General features: G+C 35.7%; 3 protein-coding genes across 3 annotated transcripts in view; all 3 read right to left on the bottom strand.

Moving 5' to 3' along the window:
* On the bottom strand, positions 1-21,764 carry LOC111715272 (nuclear pore glycoprotein p62). Its single transcript, XM_023490582.1, has 9 exons — positions 21,759-21,764; positions 18,932-18,936; positions 4,208-4,263; positions 3,789-4,036; positions 2,539-3,653; positions 1,972-2,058; positions 1,234-1,356; positions 827-930; positions 1-257 (listed from the first exon to the last, which is right to left on the bottom strand). Exons 3-9 carry the CDS (start codon positions 4,252-4,254, stop codon positions 221-223), a joined length of 1,761 nt encoding a protein of 586 aa, XP_023346350.1. The 5' UTR covers positions 4,255-4,263; positions 18,932-18,936; positions 21,759-21,764; the 3' UTR covers positions 1-220.
* LOC111715401 (protein HGH1 homolog) lies at positions 18,639-26,190 on the bottom strand. The gene is made up of 17 exons (XM_023490716.1): positions 25,991-26,190; positions 25,660-25,721; positions 24,516-24,582; positions 24,126-24,210; positions 23,608-23,689; positions 23,434-23,518; positions 22,925-22,956; positions 22,680-22,741; positions 22,169-22,236; positions 21,519-21,587; positions 21,187-21,248; positions 20,641-20,695; positions 20,443-20,468; positions 19,873-19,935; positions 19,141-19,192; positions 18,932-18,997; positions 18,639-18,731 (listed from the first exon to the last, which is right to left on the bottom strand). The coding sequence occupies exons 1-17, from the start codon at positions 26,048-26,050 to the stop codon at positions 18,639-18,641; spliced, it is 1,089 nt and encodes a 362-aa protein (XP_023346484.1). The 5' UTR covers positions 26,051-26,190.
* Positions 26,191-26,353: 163 nt separating this feature from the next.
* Positions 26,354-27,346, bottom strand: part of LOC111715263 (translation initiation factor eIF-2B subunit delta) — a 14,950-nt gene continuing 13,957 nt past the window's right edge. Inside the window, exons 22-23 of the mRNA XM_023490574.1 lie at positions 27,020-27,085; positions 26,354-26,449 (exon numbers count right to left, since the gene is read on the bottom strand). Coding sequence (XP_023346342.1) covers positions 26,416-26,449; positions 27,020-27,085 — 100 coding nt within the window. The 3' untranslated portion in view covers positions 26,354-26,415. The remainder of the gene's footprint in view (positions 26,450-27,019; positions 27,086-27,346) is intronic.

Here is a 27,346-nt window from a genome sequence, read left to right on the forward strand (position 1 = left end):
ATAATGATATTTATTGAGTTTATAAAAAAAAATTATGAGTCACAGTTTTTTTTTAATGGCAAAAATCACAATATTTGATCGAACCTCTCGATCAGGGGCAACAGACCGAGATCATGAAGATAAAAAGTTTTTTTCGAAGATTTTTCATCATTTCTTCAATATAAATATCAATAAATCGGTCATGATTATTGATTTCCCCCGTTCTATCTGGCTATCTAATCTATTCAACAAAAGATCGCTGCAGCCGATCACTGTCCCTGAAAATAAAAAATTATTCTTATTGTTAATAGTTAAAAGGATATCTATTTTTTTGCATACATCAATACGAGCTTTTTCCAGCTACAAAAACCTTTTGTGTCTCAAAATGAGAACATTGTAACTATTTGCTTTAAACAAGCAAGTGTTCTATATCTGGTACCAAATGTTTGTACTTTATACGTGTGTGTAACCGTTGCTATACGGCTAACCCCTTTTTAGTCCCGTTGTAGCAAATATAAAACCCTTGTGGCAAAAATGTATATACGTTGTCCAAAAACACCCCCCCCCCCTTCCAAGTTGTTCAAAAATGTCTCCCTGTTATGTACCAAAATGTCCCTGTTGGTTGTGCCTAAATGTCTCCCTGTGTAGTGTAAAATGTTTCGTGCAACATTTTTTCCATGGGTTTCACTAAAATGTCCAGTGTTGTGCCAAAATGTCTGCTTTGTTTGTGCCAAAATGTCCCTCTCGGCTGTACAAGTATGTCCCTTTCGGTAGTGCCAAAATTTCACTTTCGATTGTGCCAAAATGTTCCCCTGGGTTTTGCCAAAATGATAATGGTTAAGTTTACCTTGTTTGTAACTCTGTTAATCTATTAACTGTGATCAACTGCTTCTCAATTGCTGAGGCGTTCTGATCGATCCACTGCAGGCTGTCCATGTGGGCATTCAAGATCTAGAAAACAATCATTCAACTCAAAATATATCAAAACGTCTTAAAAGTGCCAATCTTCTAAATACCAACTTAATCCTGACATTTCCAAGAATTTTGTTTTGAATAAAACCAAAATTGCCTAAATCTGAACGAAATTCTTCAAACCTCCTGTAATTTTGGAAACACAAAACTAGCAGACCACATTTTAGAAATGCGACAATATTTAAAGAATAATAATTGGGATCAAATAGGCTTTAAAATTAAGGAGGGTAATTTATAATTTAAATCCTAATCAAAATTAGTGAACCTTCCCATTAAATTTACCTTTGCTATTTGTGCTACAGGATCTGAGGTATCAGCTCCTCTGTTTCCCATATTAAGATGGGAAATCACTTCCTTTAGATCTTCAGACATCCGCTTCAGTTGGGCATCAAGGTTTTCAGCCAACTGCAGAAAAGGGAAGGGAAAAATTAATAGTTGATTTGAAAAAAAAATTATTTTATTAATCTCATTTTTATTTAAGTAATGTAATGTAATATTAATCTATTACATTAAGAATTTAGTTTTAATTTTGAAACTAGTCTAGATTTTAGAAGAATATGTTAGTCTTAAAGGGACTGTTGTTGTAGTTTTAGAAGACTCTCCATTTTAAAAGGGGGCATGCCCGATATTTGATCCATAATGTGAAAGATAACGTCATTTTTCTAGAGTTCAATTTAGATAACTTCTTCATTGTTTTAGAAGCAAGAAATGACTGCAATAAAGAAACCAATTTTAATAAAAATTAAGATCTTTCAAATAATAAAACAGATTTATAATTCAGAAAAAGCTTCTAAGGGTACCACCAATTGTGAATCGTACATACCTCTCAATAAATAAAGGGTTACTTTAAAATATGTTTACAGACAAGAATGAGGTAATTTTTTTTTATTTCTCACAATTGTGATTTATTAAAACAAAAAACTCCATATAATTCTTTTTGAAAATCTAAAATGGAGGGTAACATGCTATTATGCCTACAGTCCCTTTAATAAATCCTAAATAATGTTCTTTAATCCTAACCTGATACGTTCTCTCCCTCTCTGTATCCACATTATTAGTTCCTGCCATTGCTAGCTCCAGGGGACGCAGGGCTTCCTCAAGCTCAGCCTTAATGGGAGTGTTACCGTTAATTCAAGAGAGATGCAGACGATGGTAACTAACTTGAAGTGGAATAATTGTCGTCTTCTTGTTGATAAAAAATGGGAAAACAACTATTTCACATTATATTGGTTCATTTCATTTCCCTTTTTTAATAAGCGTTGATGTTTGTGAATTTTAATGTTACTCTTCAAATGTTGAACAATTTAAAACTTTAATTGCACTACCTTTTACTATGGGAAAACATAAATCATAAATAAATCTTCAATATAACATGCTTTAGGAATATTTGATAATAGTTAAATAAACTATAAATTAGATATCCTAAAACTTATATATATATATATTTTCAAGCAAGCTATAAGACTCAAATATCATAATTTCTAAGCTCCCAACTCAGTCTTTTAGTTCTTTTACATACTTTTAACAGTCCCCCCCCCCTCCCCCCGGATGAATTGTCAAGAAAATATAATCCCGTGCTTGAGGTACCTGCTGTCCGGAAACAAAATCCAGTTCATGTTCCAACCTCTGCTGATCCTGACGCACCCTGGACACAGCATCATTCAAATTCAATATTTTCTCTCCGTTCTTCACCAGCAGCTGATCCCATGCATTGACCTGGGTTGCCTGGTTTAAAAACTGCTTCTCCATGTCCTCAAGCTCCAGGGTCCACTTGTTGATGTTCTCCTCCAACTGTCTGAAGGACATACTAGACGGAGCTGCAGCACTACTGCTGGCAACTGTACTTGTAGTGGAGGTAAGACTGGCTTGTGTAGATGCTGCTGAGATGGTTAGACCTGGAGCTGTTATACTGGCTGCTGCTGTGGAAGTGGCAGCTCCAAAGCCCCCAAAACCGGTGGATGTCGTCTTCTCTGTAGTACCTCCAAGGGAGAAACTGGTGGCTGGGGCAGAACTTACTGTAGCAGTAGTTGTGGTTCCACCCAGTGAGAATCCAGTTGCTCCAGGTGCAGAAGATGTTGGTAGAGAGAAGGCTGGTGCCGGAGTTGAACCAGTTCCTCCCAATGAGAATCCTGAAACAGAAGCTGTAGGTTTTCCACCGATGGCGGTTGATGCAGACAAGCCAAGTGAAGGTGCGCTAGCTGCGGCCGAAGTTGGCTTTCCAAATCCTCCTAAACCCGCAGCGGGAGCAGCAGTTGAAGTAGCAGTTCCTCCTAGAGAAAACCCTGTACTAGCAGCTGCAGGGGTACCTCCTAGAGAAAACCCTGTACTAACAGCAGCAGGGGTACCTCCTAGAGAGAATCCTGAGGTAGAAGCAGCTGGTTTACCCCCGAAGGAGAACCCTGTAGCTGCAGGGTTAGCGCCACCAAGAGTAAGCCCTGTAGAAGCCGCAGTAGTTCCTCCTAAAGAAAATCCTGTAGAAGCAGCGGAAGTTCCTCCTGATGAAAATCCTGTAGTAGGAGCTGAAGTTCCTCCAAGTGAAAACCCAGTAGAAGCAGCAGGAGCAGCAGGTGTAGTAGCAGCAGCTGCGGGGGCTCCAAAGGAGAATCCACTAGCAGCTGTTGATGCTCCGGGCTGGGAAGCAGCAGCTCCTAGTGGAGTAATAGATAAACCAGAAGAACCTCCGCCAAAGGAGAATCCAGTTCCTAGAATTAGATAAAAGTCAGCTATCATTCATCAGAAAACTTTTACAACATACTCAAAAATCGTAACAGAGAACTTACTTTTCTTAAGTTTAAACAAAATTGCTTTTCCTTCTTCCATAAATTCTGTAGTTGTACCTGCAGTAGTAGCTGGAGCCCCGCCTCCTAGACCAAACCCTGTGGCTGGAGAAGCTGTTGTGGCTCCAACTCCTAGACTAAATCCTGTGCTGGGGGCGGCTGTAGAAGCCCCTACTCCAAACCCGAACCCCGTACTAGGCGCAGCTGAAGTGGCCCCAAATCCAAACCCAGTGCTGGAGGCTGCTGTTGTAGTCGGAGGTCCACCTCCGAAACTGAAGCCTGTACTTTTGGCTGATGGAGCACCAAAACTAAACACAAATCATTATCCAAGCTGTCATAAGAAAAAATGGTTTCGACACTTTTCAAGAATTTAAACACTTAAACACTAAACAGTGTAAATAATCTAATAATAATTCAATTCTCACTTTTTGGAAAAGTGCGCATTTTTTTACAGACATATTCCTACAAAAAAATCTTACTTGAGCCCAGTGCCTCCCCCTCCAGCGTTTCCAAATGAAAAAGCCATATTATCAATCTGAAAAAAAATCCGCCTTCAATTCATTAATATAAAATCTACTAAAGGTTACATGTTTTTCTGGTTTGAAATACTTGTCATCAATTGGAGAATTATTTAAATGAACATTTGGCTGTAAAGAAGAGAATCAGCAAGGTTGATGTCAGCTGAAGAAGAAATGATGCATGATACTGAATCAATAGCAGGATGCCATGATGCTTGCCACAGAGTCCAAATCAATCTTCTCTGTGATATTCCTAAGCGCATCACAAAAAAATTAAATTAAAATAACACGAAGGATAACATTAATTCATACATTCATGAATCTATCAAAATGCTTCAATGTCTTGTGTGTAGTTGTATTTTATCAGTTTTATTATAAAAGCAGCTGTTTATTCTTCCCCCATATCAAATTTTATCAACTCTCCCTTTAATAAATTTAAAAGCAGAACTAACAACATTTTATTTAAACAGCTATTCCTTTTGCTTTAAACTGACTTAGAGAAGAAATAGTTTTCAGAATTTTCAAAAAAAAAAAAGTTGCTTTTCCCTACAATCTTGGTTATAACAATATCAATTTTCTTGTTCCTTGTTTTAATGATTTCTTCTTGGCTGGCCAGAGATACAAGACCATCCTGTCCAACCTTCCATCCAAACTTAGCCGTTCACACCTATACAAATAATTCAGATTAATATAGGTACAAGACCATCCTGTCCAACCTTCCATCCAAACTTAGCCGTTCACACCTATACAAATAATTCAGATTAATATAGGTACAAGGCCATCCTGTCCAGTGTCCAACCTTCCAACCAAACTTATCCGTTCAAGCCTATAAACAATTCAGGCTAAAAGGTCTGTTAACATAATTACAAGTGACTTTATGCAAAGATTACAATGCCCATCTTTACAAAAGTACCCATAAAAGCTTGGTCCGATCAAGTATGTGCATAAATCAACGTTTTGTTGTTCAAAACTTTTATTTTAGTTTCTCTGCTAAATTGACGTAGTCATTTCTTTAAGAAATAAAGAAATTGCACTTTCCAATAAAAAAACGTTAAGGTCTGGCGGGTACCTTTGTGAACTGGACATACCTCTCTTTAAAGAGTAAAAACAACTGTAAAATCTGCAGAAATATTAAACTAAGCACATAAAAGATGCTTGGCTAAATAGCAAAAAGTTAGAACTTTGAAAGGGGGGCGCGAAGTAGCACAGAAACAACAAGGAATTAAATAAAAGACCTTGATTGCGTTCTCATCCACAAGTCCAAGGAGCTCCTGCAGTACCTTCTCCTCTATACTCTGGTAGGTTATACTGATCACGTGACACACGAACCTACATCAATCAATCAATCAATTCTCTAAAATATCCCTCCCTTTTCCTTATAAAATAAATTTCTTACATAAAGAATTTAAGGCAGAGCAAACTTAACATACCACCCCTTCAAAAAAACAGGTTTTTATTTTTGCTTGCTTAAAAAAATGCTGTTCCGCATCCTGGATCTACCCTGAAAAAAAACCGGATCCGGATGCTAAGCACTAAAATAAAGAACTTACTTCCTAACTGAGTCCTCAAATCCGTCCACTGACTTCATCAAAGAACTCTCTTTGTTCACCTAAATTAAGGTAAAGTGAAAAATTGATAAATAATTCGATAATTCCATGAATCCATTTTTATACTTTCATCAATCTCTTGTACGACTGAATTTAATCAGAAACAGATATTAATGAATTGGGCTTAGAGAGATGTCGCTTAAATACCTTACGCCGGTTTTAATTCTAAACCGCCAATCCAATGCTAACGAGGATTCCGGATTCGAACCGGCGGTTGGTACTTTCAGTGACCTCTCTAATTCATAAAATTCGGTTCTAGATGTGTTTAATATAATGAATTTCCAAATTCCATAAGCCATAAAACAATCAGTCAATCAATTAATCAATCAAACAATCAGTCAATCAACTGCAGGCCTACCTCCTTCCAGAATGACTTGAACTGACACATCTCCAGAAGATCGGAGAGATAGAGGATGGTCTTTACAGTAGGATCATCCAGTATATCCTGATCCAAGTTATTAATTTAAAATGATTTATTAGTACTGATCCATGGGTTTGAAATATAATGGAAAATGGGAGGACCCGGCCCGCCCTACCATATGATATATCCCTGCTTCACAGAAAAAAAAGTTTTTAAAGATTACATTTAAATTTTTGAAGTGTGGTTATCTACTATACCATATTAAATAAAACCGATTTTTAAATTATAAAAAATACGTTTGTAATGCCAATATTTTTGCATCCCAAAAAATGTGTTTGTTTGGCGTTATTCAACCTACTTTTTTCCCTGTTTAATGTATACAATAACCTTTTCTGAATACATGTACGCGCTATTTGTACATCAGACACCAATATTTCTTATTTAATGTATAATCATATGATAGGACAGACCGGGTCGATTCCTTCTCCATTATATTTCACAATCATTGGTGCTGATATAATTTATAGATACAACTAAACTATAAAGGGAAAAGATAACACAGCTGAATCAGATCAAGAGAGAAATTAAAATATTCTGCATATCATCCAGAATAAGAAATACAAACTGCTTTATCAGATTTGTTCAGAACTGCATATTAGCCTTTCAAAGGGGGGGGGGGGGNGAAGACATTTGGATCAGCGTGTGAGAAAACCAAACCGCCATCAAATGTAAGATTTTTATTAGAAAGCTTGGGACGTCGTTGTGTTTTGTGAAATATTCTTATGTGCCTTTTAAAACTGATGATTAAGCTTTTATAAAGTCTTCATATGTTGCTTTGAATCCTTTTATCTGGTCACAACATATCACCAGACGTAACATTTTGAAATATTGGATTTTAATGTGTATTGTTAAGTAACTTTGTCTGGTCGCAAGATTTTACCATACATTACATTTTATAAAATATATAATACTAATTAATTGTTATATTTCAGCTTCACAGCTAGATGATCAAGAAATAAATTCTAAAACTATGTACTAGACTTGATTATTCTGTGTACGGGGTGGCGTATAAACAATACATTGGTTAAATAGTTATGCACTTCTATTGTTCCGACGCTGAAAGTTATAGAGAGATAGACTAAAAACTGAAAAGTGCACAGTGAAGATTTGCTTAAACATAATGCAAATATAAAACGCCAGTGGTTAAACCCCTAATCAAGTTCTCCTACAACAACAACAACAACAACATCCATCATCAACATCAAGAAGGTGTGTTAGGCTCAAATAACACTAAAGTTGCCGGCACAATGCAACTTATTTCGCTACACAAAACAGCGATTTCTATTGATGTTTGGATTAGTTTTTTATCGCAGTAGTAAATAAAAACCCTAGTTGTTGTTTTACTCCGCAGTTTCAGATCTATGAACCTGGATTCTGAACCCACCTCTCCTATCTACGGATTTAGCTCTGATGGTAATGTAAGACCTCAAAGCCTGGTGGATGAGGTTAATTTAAGACTAAATGCATTGATTAAGTCGCAGCAGACCGGAAGATTGCTCCGATCCCGGAGACGACGATCTGTTTCTTTAACTCTAGACTTACAACCGGTAGAACTAAATAAAGAGGTTGCGTCCAGCGCTGACAGTTTAATCTGGGACCCTTATTCTCAGCCTTTAAATAATACTGCTGTTTCAAACTGGTCGGAGGATACTTGTTTTGATGTTTCTCTGGTTGGCAGTGAGGACCCTGATAGTGAGGACACTTTTCACGATACTGAAACAGTTTTAGATGCCATAAACGATGCACATATTGGTATTACAGACGGCTCTATATCTCCGCCGAACTCTGATTCTCCTCTAAACAGTACGGTAAATAATAACAGCCAGAATCTTTTAACCCAAATTACGATGGACCGGGATAAACAAAACCATAGGATTGCAATCCAAGAAGCTGCAATGTTTTGCGAAGACGACATTCCTATTTGTGTTCCTTCATCTGTAACTCGGGAATATCTTCAAACTGTGTTGGATACAGCTCTTCAGATGAAAACCAAGGTGCAACAAGCAATGGTTTTTCTACAAGAGACGGATGAAGAGGTCTACAAGGCTAGGTTTAAAGACTCTGCCAGCAATTCTAAAAAATGTATCCTGGAGTTTATTAAAAAAGGACAGGAGCATTTGAAGATTGAACGTGATAAAACTTCACTGATCTCGGAGCATAAGGAACGAATACACGGAGCAAGTTTAAAGATTAAATCTGATCGTGTAAATACCTACAAGGATAAGATTACTATGGATATTTCTGAACTGATTGGAGAGTTCCGGCGGATGAGTGTTGTAAACCCAGAGACTGATAGTCACTACCACTCACTAAATGATCGATTTTCCAACCTAGCAAAGAGGTCGGAGGCTGCACAGAAAGAAGCTGAGACCTTGTACAAGGATGCTGTGGATACAGGTTTAGAGGAACCTGCTATGGATATTGAGAGACATGTTCGTGATCTGAAGGATATCCACTCCGAGGTTAGTGTTAAGATCGGAGAATCCAAGGAGACATTTGGTATACGAGGGAGTCAAGGAGCTAACAAGATTGTCGACCTAACAGCGCCAGAGTTTACCGGAGAGTTAGCTGGAAAAATGGATTTCTACACGTTCCGATCTGAGTATGATGAATATATCTCAACAAAGGTTCTTTCTCTAGCGGATCAACTCCGAGTTCTGAAGAAAACTTGCCTCAAGGGAGTGGCTCAGGATGCTTGTAAGAATTTTGAATCCCTTCCAGAGGTTTGGGATTACCTCCGGAGTAATTATGGTAATCCAAATCTGATCCTGAATGCAAAAATAGATGAAATCAGAAAGTTGGGAAGTTGTCTGGGTTCTAATGTTAAGAAGAGAGAATGGGGAATTTCTGTGCTCTCTAAATTAAAAAATCTGCAAAACCTTGCCGAGAAACACAACATTGTGAATAACCTCTACTACAGTCCTATGGTAACTGAGGTTACTAAAGCTCTGCCCCCCAGATCCCAGTATGATTTTAAAGAAGACCTGGAGAAAGTTGCGGAGTTCGGTGACGTACCTAAGGACATCCTCTTCAGTAAGCTGCTGGAGTACCTGGAGAAATTCGTGAAAACTCAAACGTTCAACATAAACTTTGATATATCTACTCAACCTGCAGATAATAAGCCTAAGGTTGAGCCATCTACTAAGCCTGCTAAGAAGGTTTACACCGTTTCGGATGGAAAGAATGCTACTGCTGGGAAACCTGGGAACAAACCAAGTCCGAGAGGAAATTCTGGTGGGAACTCTGGTGGAAACCAAAGCGGGACTAAGAAACCTTATGTTCCGCCTTCTCAGCCTGCTAGAGTGAACTGTAGTCTGTGTAACAAGCAGCACACACATCTTTTCTACTGTGAAATATTTATGGCTAGCTCTGTAAAGGAAAGGATAGCTTTTGCTGGAGATACTAAAACCTGTTGGAGATGTTTGAGAATGGATTCTGAAGTAAACTTCAACGAGAGAGCAAGCTGGTTTGCTAAACATTACAATGATTGTAGAACAAAGTTCCCCTGCAGGATAGAAAGGTGCAAAGATCGCAAGCTTAGTAACCAAATGCACATGATCATGTGTGAGCATCACACTTCAAAAAACAAGGATATCGAGGATGAATTTATCAAGTCACTTGACCCTGGAAGTTTGCCTCACAGCGGAGCCAAGTTCTTTTTTAATGCTGCCATGTACCGAACCAGTCCTGATGATATGACTGTTCTTGCAGCCGGTCAACTTGATTTCCCTGATGTATTTGAACCTCCTATATACATGGTGCAGAATGTACAACTAGAGCCGGATAAAAATCTTTTCATGTTTTACGATAGTGGTTGCATGGGTGCAGCAATATCTAACCGAGCCTATAGTATGTTGGATACGGAGAATATCCGCCCTGGGCCAACAACTCTAAATGTTGCAGGCGGAGAACAGATTGTAATTGAATACGGAGAAGAGAGATTTGCCCTTCCCCTACATAATTACAAACCTAGAGCTACTCTGTCAGCCTTGAGGATGGAATCAGTTACAAACCAGTTTCCTTATTGGGAACTACAAGAAGCATGGGAAGAGATTAACAAATCCTACAGACATGAGTATCCTGATGGCCCGGAGCTACCGAGGACGGAGGACGGAGTCGGAGGCAAACCTGTAGATGTGATGATTGGTATGAGATACAGCAAGTATTTTCCTACAATAATCTACACCCTTCCTAATGGTTTGAGCATATATGAAGCAAAGTTTGCTGCTCCAGGTGGTTGTCAAAGTGTACTTGGAGGAGTGCATGAGTCCTGGGTTAAAGCTTTTGAATCTGTTCATTCTCTCGGATATAGGACTTACTTCACGTCTGAGTGTAGAGCTTATCAAGCACAGTATTCTGCTCTGACCTTCACGGAGAAACTTTATTCAGAGGAGATTCAACGACAGCTTTCTCCGGAGATATTACAGGAGGAAACAGAACCAAGAATAGTTTGCTCCTACACACATTGCAGCAAGCATGAGATGAACCTGAATTGGATGATACCTCTCAGCTGGGACCTGGAGAACACGGTGTACTCTGTAAAAGATGAGGAGCGGAGATTTCAAGATATAGAAGCTTTGGGTTCTGAGAATGAGTATAGATGTGTCTCTTGCAGAAACTGTACCAAGTGTAAGAACGGAGATATGTTAGAGAAGGTTTCTCTCAGGGAAGAATTAGAACAAGCAATGATTGAGAACAGTGTTGAGTTGATAGTTGAACAGAAGAGACTTGAAGCAAAACTTCCGTTTATTGATGACCCCATCGTGAAATTGAAACCGAACAGGTATCTGGCCGAGAAAGTTTTACAATCTCAGCTTAGAAACATTGAAAGGAACCCTGAGATATTGGAAGATGTTCTGAAATCTCACCGTAAACTTGAGGAGAAGGGTCATGTTTCTCCGGTATCAAGCTTGAGCTCTGAAGAGAAGAGAAGGATGGATTCTGTACCAGGAGAAGGTTATTTTATTCCCTGGAGAAACGTGTTCAAGGATGGGTCCTTGAGTACACCCTGTAGGATGGTTTTTGATGCCTCTTCAAGAACACCTGGTGGAGAAAGTTTGAACTGTATACTAGCCAAAGGGCAGAATAAATTAGCAAAGATTGTTCATCTACTGATCCAGTTTATAACACAAGAGTTCGCGGTCACTGCAGACGTCTCTATGGCTTACAATGGTATCAAACTAGCAGCAGAACATTATATTTATCAGAAATATCTCTGGAAAGAAGATCTTAACCCTGATAATCCTACAATCATCATGATTGTAAAAACTTTGATCTACGGTGTGCGCAGCGCTGGTAATCAAACAATGGCTGGGTTTGATAAACTTGCTGATTATACTATCAAACATTTTCCTGAGCATAAGGCTGGAGCTGAAGTCCTCAAGAAGAAAGCTTACATGGATGATATTGCTGCTTCTACTGCTACGGAAGAGGAGTGTAGGAGAGTTGCTGCTGATCTGGAGTTTACATTAGCTCAGGGAGGAATGAATGTGAAAGCTTTTACATTCTCTGGTCATGAACCTGATGAGAAAGTTTCAGCTGATGGAGAAAATGTAGGACTGATTGGATATTTGTGGAACCCTGTGAAGGATACAATCAGTCTTGATATAAAGGAGCTGTTTTTTGGTAAACCAAAAAGAGGGAAGCTACCTGAACCTGTAACCGGAGACATCGGAGAAGCCCTAAAAAAGAAGTTTACTAGGAGGACTCTGGTAGGAAAAACACACGGAGTGTTTGATCCTTTAGGTTTTGCAACACCATTAACTGCTAAATTTAAGTTAGATCTTCATGATCTGTGTTTCCGGAAGTTAGATTGGGATGATGATGTTCCAGAGGCTCTTCTCTCAACCTGGGTTACAAACCTGGAAACTATGCAGGAAATGAAAAGGATAAAGTTTAGGAGAACTGTTATCCCTGAGGACGCTGCTAATACTGATATTGAGCTGCTTATCTCTGTGGATGCTTCCAAGGATATTGCTGTTGCTGCTGTTCATGCCAGAATACAACTTAAGGACGGAGGTTATCACACACAGATTATGACTGCTAAAAGTAAACTGGTTTCTACTTCTACAATTCCGAGAGCAGAGCTGAAGGGAGCTGTGATGGGAGCAGTGCTGGGACACATAGTGAAGTCAAATCTAGGTTCTCAGTACAAGTCTACAACTTTCATCACCGATAGTACAATCTGTTTGTATTGGATTCATCAAGATGAGAGACCAATGCATATTGCAATCAGGAATTCAGTAATAGAAATCCGGAGGTTCAGTCTACCGGAGCAATGGTTCCATACAGATACACACAACAACATTGCTGATCTAGGGACTAGAACTGCTACTATACATGAGATAGATGAAGATTCAGACTGGCAAAGAGGAAAACCCTGGATGAGATTACCAAGAGGAGATCTACCGTTGAAATCTGCAGAACAAGTTACTTTATCAGGAGAGGAAAAGAGAATTGCAGCTGTAGAGCTCAAGGCCCCAGACCTTGTTGGTTGCGTGTTCTCGAACTTAAAGACAATGGTTGGAGATAGGTATTCGTTTTCAAAATATACTGTGGACCCCTGTATTAGAAGTTGGCCAATCTCTGTGAGAATCCTGGGTTATGTTCTAAGGTTTGTTGCAAGGATGAAGACGACATTGCAGAAATCTACAGTCAACGGAGGTACCCGGAGAAGTGATCCCAAACTGAACCCTGCAGATCTGATTTTAACAAAGGAGGAGATAGAGTCTGCTGAAAACTACTTTTTTAGAAAAGCAACTAAAGAAATTAAGCAGTACACTAAGAAGATGGAGTACAAGGACGTCACGGAGGAGAAGGACAAGATACTCTACTACACAGGGAGGATACTGGACGGGCAGGAGATCAACTCTGTGGAGAACACCATGAAGGATCTGGAACCGCTGAGTTTTGTGAAACCTGTGATAGATAGATACTCTCCTGTGGCTTATTCAATAATGCTTTACTCCCACACTTCCGTTGTAAACCACAGGAATGCTGTTACGACTTTGCGAGAATCCAGGAGTTTGGGTTATATTCTGAGAGGAAGGGATCTTGCAAATGAGGTTTATGAGGCCTGTGTTTTCTGCAAAAGATACAAGAAGCGTCTTCTTGCAGCTGAGATGGGAAAACTGCATGAAACAAGGTTGACAATAGCCCCAGCTTTTTATAATTCTCAAGTGGACTTGATGGGCCCATTCAGTGCCTCCTGTGAACACAATCACCGAAGCAAGGTTAGTGTCTGGGGACTGGTGTTCAAGGATCCATCAAGCTGTGCAATTTCTGTTCACGTCATGGAGAAATATGACACTGCTTCCTTCCTTATGGCCTATACAAGATTTTCAAGCAAACATGGGCACCCTGAAAAACTATTTATTGATGAAGGAGGACAGCTACTCAAAGGTTGCAAGGAGATTGAGTTTAACGTAATGGACGTTGCTAAATCTCTGGATTCTAAGTACAGAGTTGGAATAGAATTCTCATCATGTCCTGTTGGTGGTCATAACGTGCACGGAATGGTTGAACGATCGATAAAAGAAGTAAAAAAGATATTCACAGCTGTCTATTCTGGTTTGAAGCTCAGTATCATGGGATATGAAACTGCCTTTGCTTGGACAGCTAATGAGATAAATTGTTTACCTGTCTGTCTGGGATCAAGATATGAAAACCTCGATCATCTGGACTTAATCACACCTTCAAGACTTCTCTATGGAAGGAATAATCGACGTGCACCTGGTGGGTTTAGCAGAATGAGTACTCCGTCCAAGATGATAGAAGACATGGAGCTGGTTTTCGAATCCTGGTGGAAGGTCTGGAAGGATGAGAGGTTGATTGATTTCATCCCCCAACCTCGTAAATGGAGGTCTGGAGGATATGAACCCAAGCCTGGAGATCTAGTGATATTCATGAAACATGAGTCAGATGTGAAACTGGGTGAACCTATCTGGAGGCTAGGTAGAGTGCGGGAGATCGAACGGAGCAAGGATGGAGTGGTGAGAACTGCAGTGATTGAATACAAGAATTCCTCTGAATCTGTCTTCCGAACCACAAGGAGATCGGTGAGAAGGATCGCTGTACTGCATAAGGAAGGAGAACTGGAGCTCATCGAAGAGTTAAATCAAGCTTCAAAGTATTCGAATCTACAATTCATCTTGAGGAACCTGTAATCATAAACATTCAAGAAACATTATTAGTGAATTCAGGCTTCCGTTTATCCTTTGCCGCCCGGAGTGTAAAATCTAAACTATTATTCTAGGATAAACTACAGCCTGTGAGAAGATTTGTGAACCAGTGTGATCCTGCCAAGAACTTTCTATGCAGGGTGATTGAATATGTACAATAAACTCTTATTAATCCCGCACTATNAAATATATAATACTAATTATTGTTATATTTCAGCTTCACAGCTAGATGATCAAGAAATAAATTCTAAAACTATATACTAGACTTGATTATTCTGTGTACGGGGTGGCGTATAAACAATACATTGGTTAAATAGTTATGCACTTCTATTGTTCCGACGCTGAAAGTTATAGAGAGATAGACTAAAAACTGAAAAGTGCACAGGTGTCTTTGCATTGAAGAATGCAGATAATACAATACAGTTAAATAAAGCGAACAAGGGTAGACAGAAAACAGGAATATTGAAAAAAATGATTATCTGCATTATAAACATGAATCAATTACTAGTCGCTTAAAAATTGTAATTTGTAAAAAATATGAAAATAAAAAAAAACCAGTTAGTAAAAGAAAAATGAGGAGGATAGGCATTGATTTCTACGCAATGTTGGTTAATTGTTGATTACTAATATTAAGAGTAAACAAGTGGCATTTTCCTAGGGATTCATTTTCATTTACTGTTCCTTAAACTTGATAGATATAAAAAGACTAAACCTGAGTGAGAAGACATTTACAGAGAACAAAATCTGTGTGCGGTAGATTTGTCAACGCTAGCATCAAGATCTGTACAACAACCTCTAATCTACAATATGTACATTAGTATATGTACAACAACCACTAATCTACAATATGTAAATTAGTATATGTACAACAACCTCTAATCTTCAATATGTACATTAGTAAATATACAAAAACCTCTAATCTGCAATATGAACATTAGTATCTATACAACAACCTCTTATCTACAATATGTACAACAACCTCTAATCTACAATATGTACATTAGTAAATATACAAAAACCTGCAATATGTACATTCTCATCTGTACAACAACATCTAATCTACAAAATATACATTAGAATCTGAACAACAACCTCTAACCTAGAATATGTACATTAGTATCTGTACAAAAACATCTAATCTAAAATATGTACAATGGTATCTGTACACAACCTCTAATCTGCAATATGTACATTAGTATCTGTTCAACAATCTATAATCTACAATATACACATTAGTATCTGTTCAACAACCTCTAATCTAAAATATGTACATTAGTATATGTACAACAACCTCTAATCTACAATATGTACATTAGTATATGTACAACAACCTCTAATCTACAATATCTACATTATTATATGTACAACAACCTCTAATCTACAATATATACATTAGTATATGTACAACAACCTCTAATCTACAATATGTACATTAGTATATGTACAACAACCTCTAATCTACAATATCTACATTATTATATGTACAACAACCTCTAATCTACAATATATACATTAGTATATGTACAACAACCTCTAATCTACAATATGTACATTAGTATATGTACAACAACCTCTAATCTGCAATATGTTCATTAGTATGTGTACAACAACCTCTAATCTACAATATGTACATTAGTATATGTACAACAACCTCTAATCTACAATATGTACATTAGTATATGTACAAGAACCTCTAATCTGCAATATGTACATTAGTATCTGTACAACATCTAATCTACAACATGTACATTAGTATCTGTACAAGAACCTCTAATCTACAATATGTACATTAGTATATGTACAACAACCTCTAATCTACCATATGTACATTAGTATCTGTACAACAACCTCTAATCTACCATATGTACATTAGTATCTGTACAACAACCTCTAACCTAGAATATGTACATTAGTATCTGTACAACAACATCAAATCTAAAATATGGTACAATGGTATCTGGAAAACAACCTCTAATCTGCAATATTTACATTAGCATATGTACAACAGCTTCTAATCTACAATATGTACATTAGTATATGTACAACAACCTCTAATCTACAATATGTACATTAGTATATGTACAACAACCTCTAATCTACAATATGTACATTAGTATCTGTTCAACAACCTCTAATCAACAAATGTAGATTAGTATCTGTACAACAACCTCTAATCTACAATATGTACATTAGTATCTGTTCAACAACCTCTAATCTACAATATGTACATTAGTATCTGTTCAACAACCTCAAATCAACAAATGTAGATTAGTATCTGTACAACAACCTCTAATCTACAATGTGTACATTAGTATCTGAACAACAACCTATAATCTACAATATATACATTATAATCTGTACAACAACCTCTAATCAACAATATGTAGATTAGTATCTGTACAACAACCTCTAACCTAGAATATGTACATTAGTATCTGTACAACAACCTCTAATGTACAATATAGAGTAGAGATTTGGGCTAGTATTGTTTAGAACTAAATTTTTTTTACAATTAATGCAATAAAACTTGGAAATTTTCCAAATTTTTTCTCCAATACTTACTTGTAGTAGGTAGCGTTGAACTGATAGAGCTTGAGTAGCGCTAGATTAGCCTCGATATCGTACCCCTTCTCACGTGCCTAGGATAATAAAACGTCCAAGAATAACAAAACGTGCTGCCTAGAATTACTGGTAATTTTCAACTAGCTTTTTAAAAGTTGTATATTAAAAATTCTAAATATTTATAAAGTATGGCGGGAATTGCCTTTTAAAAAAAGATAAGTAGATTAAGAATTATAAAAAAATTAACACCATTTAAGAGATTACCATAGAGTTAGTTGTACGCCGTTAATGCAAGGTTGAAAGGGTACCGTTGTAAATCAGGCATTTTCTTCTTTGCGTGAAGGGTCAATGGAAATTATGTCTTAATCCCAGTGACAAAATTGTTTGTTTAGGCAAAGAAACTCTTACTGAATTTATTATGTTTAATCTTAAAGTCAAAATTAAAAAATTTACATTTCATTCAGAAAATCTGTCGATTTCTACTGTTTCCACAGAAACGACGAACGTAAAATCAAGTTTAATCACTTTTAAAGGGACTGTTAACGTTATTTCAAATGAACTTTCATTGAAAGATTGGTCGATTCAAAACTTTGCTCTTAAAAGCTGTTTCTGATCGTGCGTGAATGAAATATTCATAATTTTGTTCGAGAAAAAGGTTGATTTTCATTCATGGTCTCTCTGCAAAATGTCTAACGCATTTCTTGCTTCTAGAACAACGGAGATATTATCAAAATTTAACATTTAAAATCCAGGAAAACGATTTTTATCGGATGGCCGGGGGGCTGGGTGTTTGAGTGCGCTCACCCGATGGCGGTCTGGGTTNCGCGTCTCAAACCCCTCAACCGGTTTCAATTCAGTGCCGTCTTAAATCTTGAAAAAATGTAATACAATTTAAAGTGGAACCAACCATATTTAAGGCGCAGCTCAAATTCTTTAAATTCGGCCTCATATCTTCGACATTTATGATCATTTTTATCAGGTAAAGGTTTCAAGGGTACAGTTGTGAATCGGTCAATTCTCTCTTTAAATGAAAGGTCACCTGAAATTAAAACTACATTCCCTTAAAGAGATGGACCTTGACCAGGAATTATTTACCTGCAGGTCAACGTAGTGCTCCAGGGTTTTGATATTGTCAGGGTTGTAACGTTCAATTCCCTAAACAAACATATGCTACAGATTTCTTTGTAAAAAAGTTTATTTTATTTTAAAAAAAAGTAATTTTCCTCAGGCCAGGCCACGATTTAAAAGCGTAATATTGAGTCTATATACCATGACTTGGTAATGCTGGCTAAACGGAAGAGCTGTTTTTGAATCAAAACTTTACTCTGACTAAAAAAAACATATGGCAAAGAGGGCAGCTAACAATTAGAAGCTTTTCAATCCCATGATCAAAAAATTATAAATTAGGGTAAGCAGTAGAAAATAACACCGGAACAGTTGAGGATAAATCTGGGGGAACCATGAACATAAACCAAAAACAAACCTGCAGCATAGATTTGATCTGTCCTTTCATTCCCTCCATTTTTCTGAAAAAAGTAAAAAATATAAAGAATGATATCACTAATTTGTTTGTTCTCGGTTGTGGTTTAGGTGTCCTGCAAGGATCAGTCCTAGGTCTCGAGTTAATCCTCCAAGTAGAACTTGTCCATCTGTTCAAACTTCTGAACAAGATGTTCAGGAACATCAACCTCGTGGTAGTTTTCTATAGCTATCTCCTGAACACAAATATTGAATTTATTTATCTGTTTATTTATTGGTTCGTTAAACAATGAACATGTTTTGAGTTTTTTTTTGTCAAATTAAAAATGGCTGATTTAGAATGTTTTGAAGCACTCCGAAAATGTTAAAAAATGGTTTTAGAAAAACGCAGCAAATTATCTGCTGCACTGAAAATTCTAGTTTCTACTAAACTTACCTCTTCTGTTTTGATCAGAATATCAATAACATTCTCACAAGCCAGCAATACCTCGCGGTCCTTCTCCTAGTTTTTCAATTCAAAATAAAAATAACAATTTTTTTTTTAATTGAACAATTATTTCATTATACAAATGTAGTGTAGATTAAAAATCTTTATTACTTAAAATAATAAACGTTAAAATAAATAATAAAATCATAATTTAATAAAAATCTTGCCTGTTTATGTAATTCCCTCAGTATTATGTATGTGTTCTTTTTCCTAAATTATTAAGTTTACATAATTATCAAATCCTATAAGGACAACCTATCAATAATAAACGGCTCAATGGGACTGTCAGCGAAATTTCAAGTGACCCTTCATGCAAAGATGGTAAAGTTCGATCCACAACGTTACCCTTAAAAGCTTTGTCTGATCAAGTATAAATTAGAGATATCAATGTTTATCAATATTTATCATTTTAAAAAATGCATGTTTTTAATCGTGATTTCTCTACAAAAGTGACTTACACATTGTCAGAACTAAACAGTAAACACGTTTAACCTAAGAAATCGACAATATCTTCCCCATTATAGATCAAATAAATGTTTCTAGGGATGTATTGTAAATCGTGCATTGCCAGCTTTGAATGTAGGGTCACTTAAAATTAAGTTTTCCTTTAACACTCTGGGCCGCAGTAAATTTGAATTCGAACAGGACCTGCCCAGTTTGTACGGCCTGCCAGATAACAGCGTGTACTGACCCGATCCTATGGTACTGCACGTACCCATGGCACGTTCAGACTTTTTACAGTACCCGGCCTAATCCTAGGCCTATTTGACCGACCCCACTGGCTTAGTCCACCGTGTTTAAAATTATAAATTGTTGATGTCTGAGATTCGTAAATCATTGTTAAATAATAAAATGTCTAAATCCCATTTTTCTTCTCCTTTTGCGTTTACCTTAAAATTTCCCGAGCTGATCGTTTACTGCAAAGCTGTGTTAAAGCTTCTAAAATCATTTTCCTTAAAAAGAGTTTTTTTCATTTAATTTATATTATTTTTAAAAAGTTAATTTAGTCGCCACAAAGAGTTGAAAACTTATGAATTAACGAAATGAGTTTAATCCCTACTCTAAACTCCACCATGATTAGCAGATCTATATTTTATTCAAAAAATTAGGAGTAGGGCGAATGGGACTTTTAGTTCATTATTTGTTACAAAGATTTCTTGATGCAATACTAATCATTAATTTTTATCGCATCTGTTTTTCTTCATTGAAAAACCATCTAACAAAAATGCTGTCTAGTTTTATTAACAGAATTTTTTTTATTTGTTTGAATAGTTTTAGTTAAGACAAGAATAAATTTGTATAATACAAATTTATTATTATTTTTAGTATTGGATTTTGTTTTATTCCTTTGAAAATAAAATACCCAACGAAACATCTGCTAGAAATAAAAGTAGTTCTGAACGAATTCTTATATCATCATTGTTATTCTTCGTGAACACTCCCTACAAATGCAAAAGTACCTGATATCAGGGTCTTCTTCTATTTTCTACAAATAAAAATAATCAATTTTCCACTAAACACGTGTTTTTATAAAACTCAGAACTAAAAAATCATTTGACCATCCAGCTTATCGATTAAATGTTTGATTATATGTTTTATTTATTGATTGATTGATTGATTGATTGATTGATTGAGTGATTACTGATTATTTAATTTCCCTTATCCTCGTCCAAGTACTGAAGTTCAACGGGTAAATTCTCCACCTCATCATCACTAAATAAAATGTCAAATTCAATCTGAAGTAAAATTAATCTGAAAACAGAAATATTTTAAAAATAAGTTCAGTTCAAATGTGGCATACACAGTACGTCGAAGAAGTTATGCATATGAGGCTGGCATTTAAAGTAATTGTTAAAGATGAAAAGGGTTAAGAAATTTTACTAGGGTAGATTAGGGGCCGACCAGTGTGACTAGTGAAGATTTTGAACCGAGTAGTGTGGCTTGGGTAGATTAGGTCCGAGCAATGTGATTAGGTTAGGGGCCGACCAGTGTGGCTACTGGCTAGGGTAGGTTCGGGGCCGAGCAGTGTGGTTAGGGTAGGTTAGGGACCGAGCAGTGTGGCTAGGGTAGGTTAGGAGCCGAGTGGTGTGGTTTGGGTAGGTTAGAGGCCGAGTGGTGTGGTTAGGGGCCGAGCGGTGTGGTTAGGGGCCGAGCGGTGTGGTTATGGACCGAGGAGTGTGGCTAAAATAGGGTTTATTGCTTACTCGAGGTGGTCGGGAGAGGGACCTGCCAAGGGTAGAAGTAATCGGGGTAAAATATCCACATCCTGAATAATTAAATCAATCAATCACGCCATAATACATTTATTCCTAAATGAATGAATTAATTAAGGGATTTAAGGAATGAAGGATGAATGAATAAATGAATTAATGAATGGATGAATAAATGAATTAATAAAAGGAAGGAAGGATGAAAGGAAGGATGAATTAATAAATGAGTGATTAAATCAAATCAATAAAATTGATAAATAAAACTATAAATGTTCTTAAATTCTTAAATTATAGTTAAAATAATTTTCTAAATTACATTTTCTTACCGTTGAGAGCAACCAGTCATGAGCGTCCTGTTCAAAGCAGCAGTTTCTCAAGGCACCAATAATACCACCCTGAACACAGACATTTTAAAGGGACTGATTACTGTATATATAAATCCTATTAAAAGGACTGTAAACATAATTTCAAGTGACCATACATTTCAAAGATGACAATGCCCGATTTACAACGGTACCAATGAAAACATTATCTAATTAATACTGTGGAAGATGTTGTAATTTTACTTGGAATTGAAAATGTTTAATTCTGATGATTCTCATATATTTTCTGCAGTAGAAGTGCGCAGTTAAATTTGTAAAGAAACCACAATTGAAAATAATCCGTGTTTAAAATTATAAACAATGATATCAAATTCATATATGATCAGACAGAACTATATACCGTTGTGAATCAAACGTGCCACTCAACCAATGACAGGAGGGTCATTTGAAATAACGTCTATAGTCCATTTAAGCAGTGTACCATTTCAACCTGGGAAACGATAAAGGACAATAATGAAAATTTCCATATTTCTGTCTTCAGAAAGTGGTTTCATATTTCATTCCCCTTTGCGAGCAAGAAATAACAAATATTTGTACAATTTCAGACATAATACAATAATGAAAATGTAATAAAATATGATTTAGTTTCCTACCTTTTTCACAATGTTACCAGTGTACTCTGTAAAGGGCAGAAAACGTTGTATAATGCACTGCTCTCGATCTGAATTTTAATATTGTTTAACGGAGAGTACTTGTTAGAATATACTTTCTTGGAGAAAATGTTGTATAATGCACTGTTCTCGATCTGAATTATAATTTTGTTTAACAGAGAGTATTTCATTAATAGTTTATACTTTCTTGAAGAAAACGTTGTATGTATAACGCACTCTCTCTACCTGAATTTTTAAAATTGTTTAACAGAGAGTACTTGTTAGTTTATATTTTCTTGAAGAACAATGAAGTATGCCACTTTTTAAAATAAATATAAATAAATATCAATAACGAGGAGTTTTGAACGACTGGCAATAAATCCAAGGTTTCAACCGCTAGATATTTGCATTTAAAGATATGATATTTAGATAATTTTTTAATAATATCACAATATTTCCGTCTCCTGCTAAATCTTGTTCTAAAAAGAAAAAATGTGAAGAGAAAAAAACCTACCCAATATTTTCTGCCTGACAGCGGATAACTGGCTTAGATTGGACAACACCGTTGCTAAATATCTAAATTCAGAATTATTATGTCATTTTCTTTTGTTTAAAGGGAGTGTTCACCATTTTTGAAGAGATATATAGGAAAACCTATTATTTTTAAGTATTGGAAAAATCCACAAATCAAATGCAAGGAAAAAACTAGGTTTAAGTTGTTTTTCTTTTTTTATGAGAAGTATAATTTTTTATCTTTACCTCAGGTTAGCTCCGTGCTTATTGTACCCTTCCTAAACAAACAAAACTGTAAAAAAAGAAACCAAAAGAAAACTCTAAATTAAGATTTGTGTTTTCATGGGAATTTTATTAAAATGTATAAATTTCCTTTATCAATTATTAAATCCATTTTAATAAGTTGTGCGCGCAAAGCAAAAATTTCTGTTTAAGATCAATAATAAAAAATAAATAAAAAGTTATGAAGACAGCCCGGACTAGGTTTAAAAAAGAAGTTAACAACTTGCAATTAAAAGGATTTTCATATTTTCTCCCCATAACTTTTGAAGATGAATATTAACTAAAAAAGTTTTAAAAACTGACTTAATATGAAATATCTGGACCCCCCCCCCACACACACACACTCCCATGTAAAGAAATATAATTAACACACACATTACAAGTAAAATAGATTGACAAAGTCACTGAGGTTTGAAAAATAAGGATAGGGGGTTGGTCCAGGCGGTATTTAATTAGATTCTACCAATACGTACTTGACAAAGAAGAAAAACCAGCCGTTCTATTTCAATATTGTTTTCTTGCAAGGAATCCCAAACAGCACTACAGCTCACAAGATCTCTGAATAGAATATAGAAATTAGAAAAATAATATTATTGCAATCAGTCTAATCAGGCAAAATTTAATCAAAACTGATTGTTGCAACCTGCCTGGTCAGATTGGAGAATATCATCGTTGCAGCATCCGCAATCTGACACTCTTCATCCTGTATCTTCTCATACAGAGTCTTCACTACGAAATAAATCAATAAATGAATGAACCAATGAACCAATGAACCAATGAACCAATGAACCAATGAACCAATGAACCAATGAATCAATGAATCAATGAATCAATGAATCAATGAATCAATGAATCAATGAATCAATGAATCAATGAATCAATGAAATGAATCAATGAATCAATGAATCAATGAATCAATGAATCAATGAATTAATCAATCAATGAATTAATCAATCAATCAACCACTCGGTAAACGCATTAGCAAATAAATAAATAATAAATTAGTGATAACTAGATCAATAAGTCAATTAATATATTAAAATCAAAGTTATCAACTTCTCAAGAAAATTTCTACTTGTTTTAATGCTTAACTGAAAGTTGTCCTAGAAATATTAAAAAAGATGGGGGTGGGGGGATGTTGTAGCAGGTGGAAACTATTGGTTACCTAAGCCGGTCATGTGAGTTGATTGCAGCAGGGTTTTAGCTACGCTAGGGTCGGAGGAAATGTTGATCAGAGCCAGAGCAGCCTCCTAGAAACAGGAAAAGTTTATATATTATTTTCACAACTTACTTAAAAATAATAAGGTTTTTCTCAAGTTCAGTTGATTAACGGGGAGACATAAATATAATACATAAGAAACAAAGATTTGCCAGATGAAACCCAATTAGTTAAATCTCTATTTTTTAAAAAAGGAAAATCATTACAGAGAAGAAAAATGGCGAAGCAGTACTAGAATTTCGGATCCAAGCTTAGGAAGTAATTATTTATTTAATTTTAACTTAGAGTCTCATATTTCCGCTCTAAGTAGGCTTAGAAAATAAAATATATATATACCTGGGCTATATGGGGATCCTTGTCGTTTAAAAGCTGAAGAATATTCCCAGAAATGACAGGAACCTCGCTGGAATAAAGCAAAAGGATGAATTTAAACAAACATTTGATTAATGTGAGCTTGTCAAGTCAGCTTATAAGGACTGAACTGAAAACTTTAGAATGGTGGATATCGAGATCAATACGTGCTCCTCTCTTTTTTCTATTATTATCAAGACTAATTGTCTTTAGAATAATTTCTAAAGATTAAGAGATAGCTCTTTAACTTTAAACGCATTTCTGGTGTTATGGCGTCACATCAATTGAACTAATGATCGAATGAAGGAACGTAAGTTTTGGATTAATGTTTATTTAGACTAACGTTAAAAATGTCTATAGTCCTCAGATGTGATAAAACATGTTTTTTTTTTTAATAAGTTCATAATATTATGATTAAATCTATATTTGTTCAAACGCTCTAAAAGCCGGCTTGTGAACAGTTGACTTTAGTTCAATCGGATATTAGTCCAACCGATATAGCATCTTAGCTGTAATTGGTATCAACCGTAACTTTTATACAGTAGGGGTATCCAAAAAAGAGGATTAAGAAGAAAATCAAGTGTTTGCATGATCGTTTGTTAGGCAATGTCCGATTAACAAGGGTACCGTTGAAACCATAATCTGATCAAAAATCTGGATGATAACATCGCTTTTCTGAATCGGGAAGATTAAACAAGATTAAACACGATTAAACAACAAGATTGAACACGATTAAACACACGATTAAACAAGATTAAACGCTATTAAACACGATTGAACAAGATTAAACAAGATTAAACGCGATTAAACAAGATTAAACACGATCAAACAAGATTAAACATGATTTAACACGATTAAACAAGATTAAACACGATTGTAAACAAGATTAAACACAAATAAACAAGAATAAACACGACCAAAAGAGACCAAACAAGACCAACAAGACCAAACAAGACCAACAAGACCAAACAAGCCCAACAAAAACCAAACAAGACCAAACAAGACCAACAAGACCAAACAACACCAAACAAGACCGAACATGATTGAACAAGATTCCAGACCAAACAAGATAAAAGACGATTAAACAGGATTTTAAACAAGATTAAAAAATTAAACAAGAACAAAATACCTGATTGCAGCCAGACCTTCCTTGTTCCCAGTCATCCCAAGAACATGCTGTAAAGCAACAGTCTACAAAAAAAATCCCTTCACATTGTTTTTTTTTTATGAATTTTAGCAATGCACATTTTTTTTAATTACAGGGACTGTTAAAGTAAATTAAAGTAAAACCTTGAGATCCGTTCTCTGATCTATATGAAGAAACTGGGCCAGTTCCTCAAATTACAGGGACTGTTAAAGTAAATTAAAGTAAAACCTTGATATCAGTTCTTTGATCTATATGAAGAAACTGGGCCAGTTCCTCTAATTACAGGGACTGTTAAAGTAAATTAAAGTAAAACCTTGAGATCAGTTCTCTGATCTATATGAAGAAACTGGGCCAGTTCCTCTAATTCTCCCATTTTTCTCTGAAATTATCAGATTTAACCAAAAGCCCGGGCCCCTCGTCGTTTAAGAATAGTACAGACAAAAAAGATAAAATACACATAATTCATTTCTGCATTTTTTCATTTTCTTTGTTTTTATTTCATTAATACCTAAACAATAAACATTGTCTATCGCTGTTGAAAAAAATGTTTAAAATAAATTTTTAATGATTTTGTTTTTGAAACTATTTGAATTTCTGCAATTATTGTACTGTGGTTTAAATAAAAAAATCCGGGAAAAGTGATATTGTACTGTTGTACACTTTTACGTGTATGCTGTTACTGTACTGTACTGAGGAGAGAAGAATTTATGATTGCAACATTGGACACCTCATTTTCTTCTACGTCATTAGATGAGCTTCTGTATTTTTCAACCTAAAAAATTTTAACTATTAATTACTACTTAACCGGGAGATTAAGGGAGGATAATTAAATTGAGGGGAAAACCACTTAGTCGAGGGCCTCCAAGACCTCCCTCGCTACGCTCTTGAGGTTTAGAACCCCAAAAAGGTCGAGGAGGCCCAATGCTAAGTGGTTTTCCCCTCAATTTATTTATCCTCATGAAAACTCCCCGTTAAGTAGTAATTTATCGTTTAATCTCCTGTTCAACGAAATAACCAACCGTGAGGGATAAAATAATAATGAAATCAATAAAACTATCAATTATGATTTTAATTCTCTTATTTCTTACTAATGCATATGGAAGAATATTTAATTTCTTGATCTAAATCTTGAATTAAATCTGTATGGATCACAGAGGGAGGATAAGTAATTATCCTCCCTGGAATTAAAAAAGGAGGGAATTTAAGGTTGGTTATTTCGTTGAACAGGAGATTTAACTTATTATCTGTAAGATTTTTGTGTCGTCTTTTGTTTTACCAAAAATATGTTAAAACCAATTAAAATATAACATTTTTAAATTTAAAAAAATCTTCGTTAACTTACCGAAGAATAACTGGGACAGAAGTTGTAGGAATCACTGACAGCTCAGTTATCACAGCTGTTATTAAACTGAAACAGAGAAGATATTAATAACAGATAATAGAAACAGATATCAACGGAAAAAAGCATTAGAAAATAGAAACAGATATTATACTTAACGATTTACATATAAATTCTTTTGGCGTAAAAAAACATGCCGTGCCAAAATCTAAGATATTCTAAATTCAAAAATTTTAATTTAGAAAGGCGGACTTAATACGATTCTCAGCATAATTACTTAATAAAAGGGGATGGTGGAGATGTCCTATATGATGTAGGGAGGGGGGGGGG

Source organism: Eurytemora carolleeae, unplaced genomic scaffold (genome assembly GCF_000591075.1).
Source record: "Eurytemora carolleeae unplaced genomic scaffold, Eaff_2.0 scaffold98, whole genome shotgun sequence".
In the NCBI taxonomy this organism is placed as follows: Eukaryota; Metazoa; Arthropoda; class Copepoda; order Calanoida; family Temoridae; genus Eurytemora; species Eurytemora carolleeae.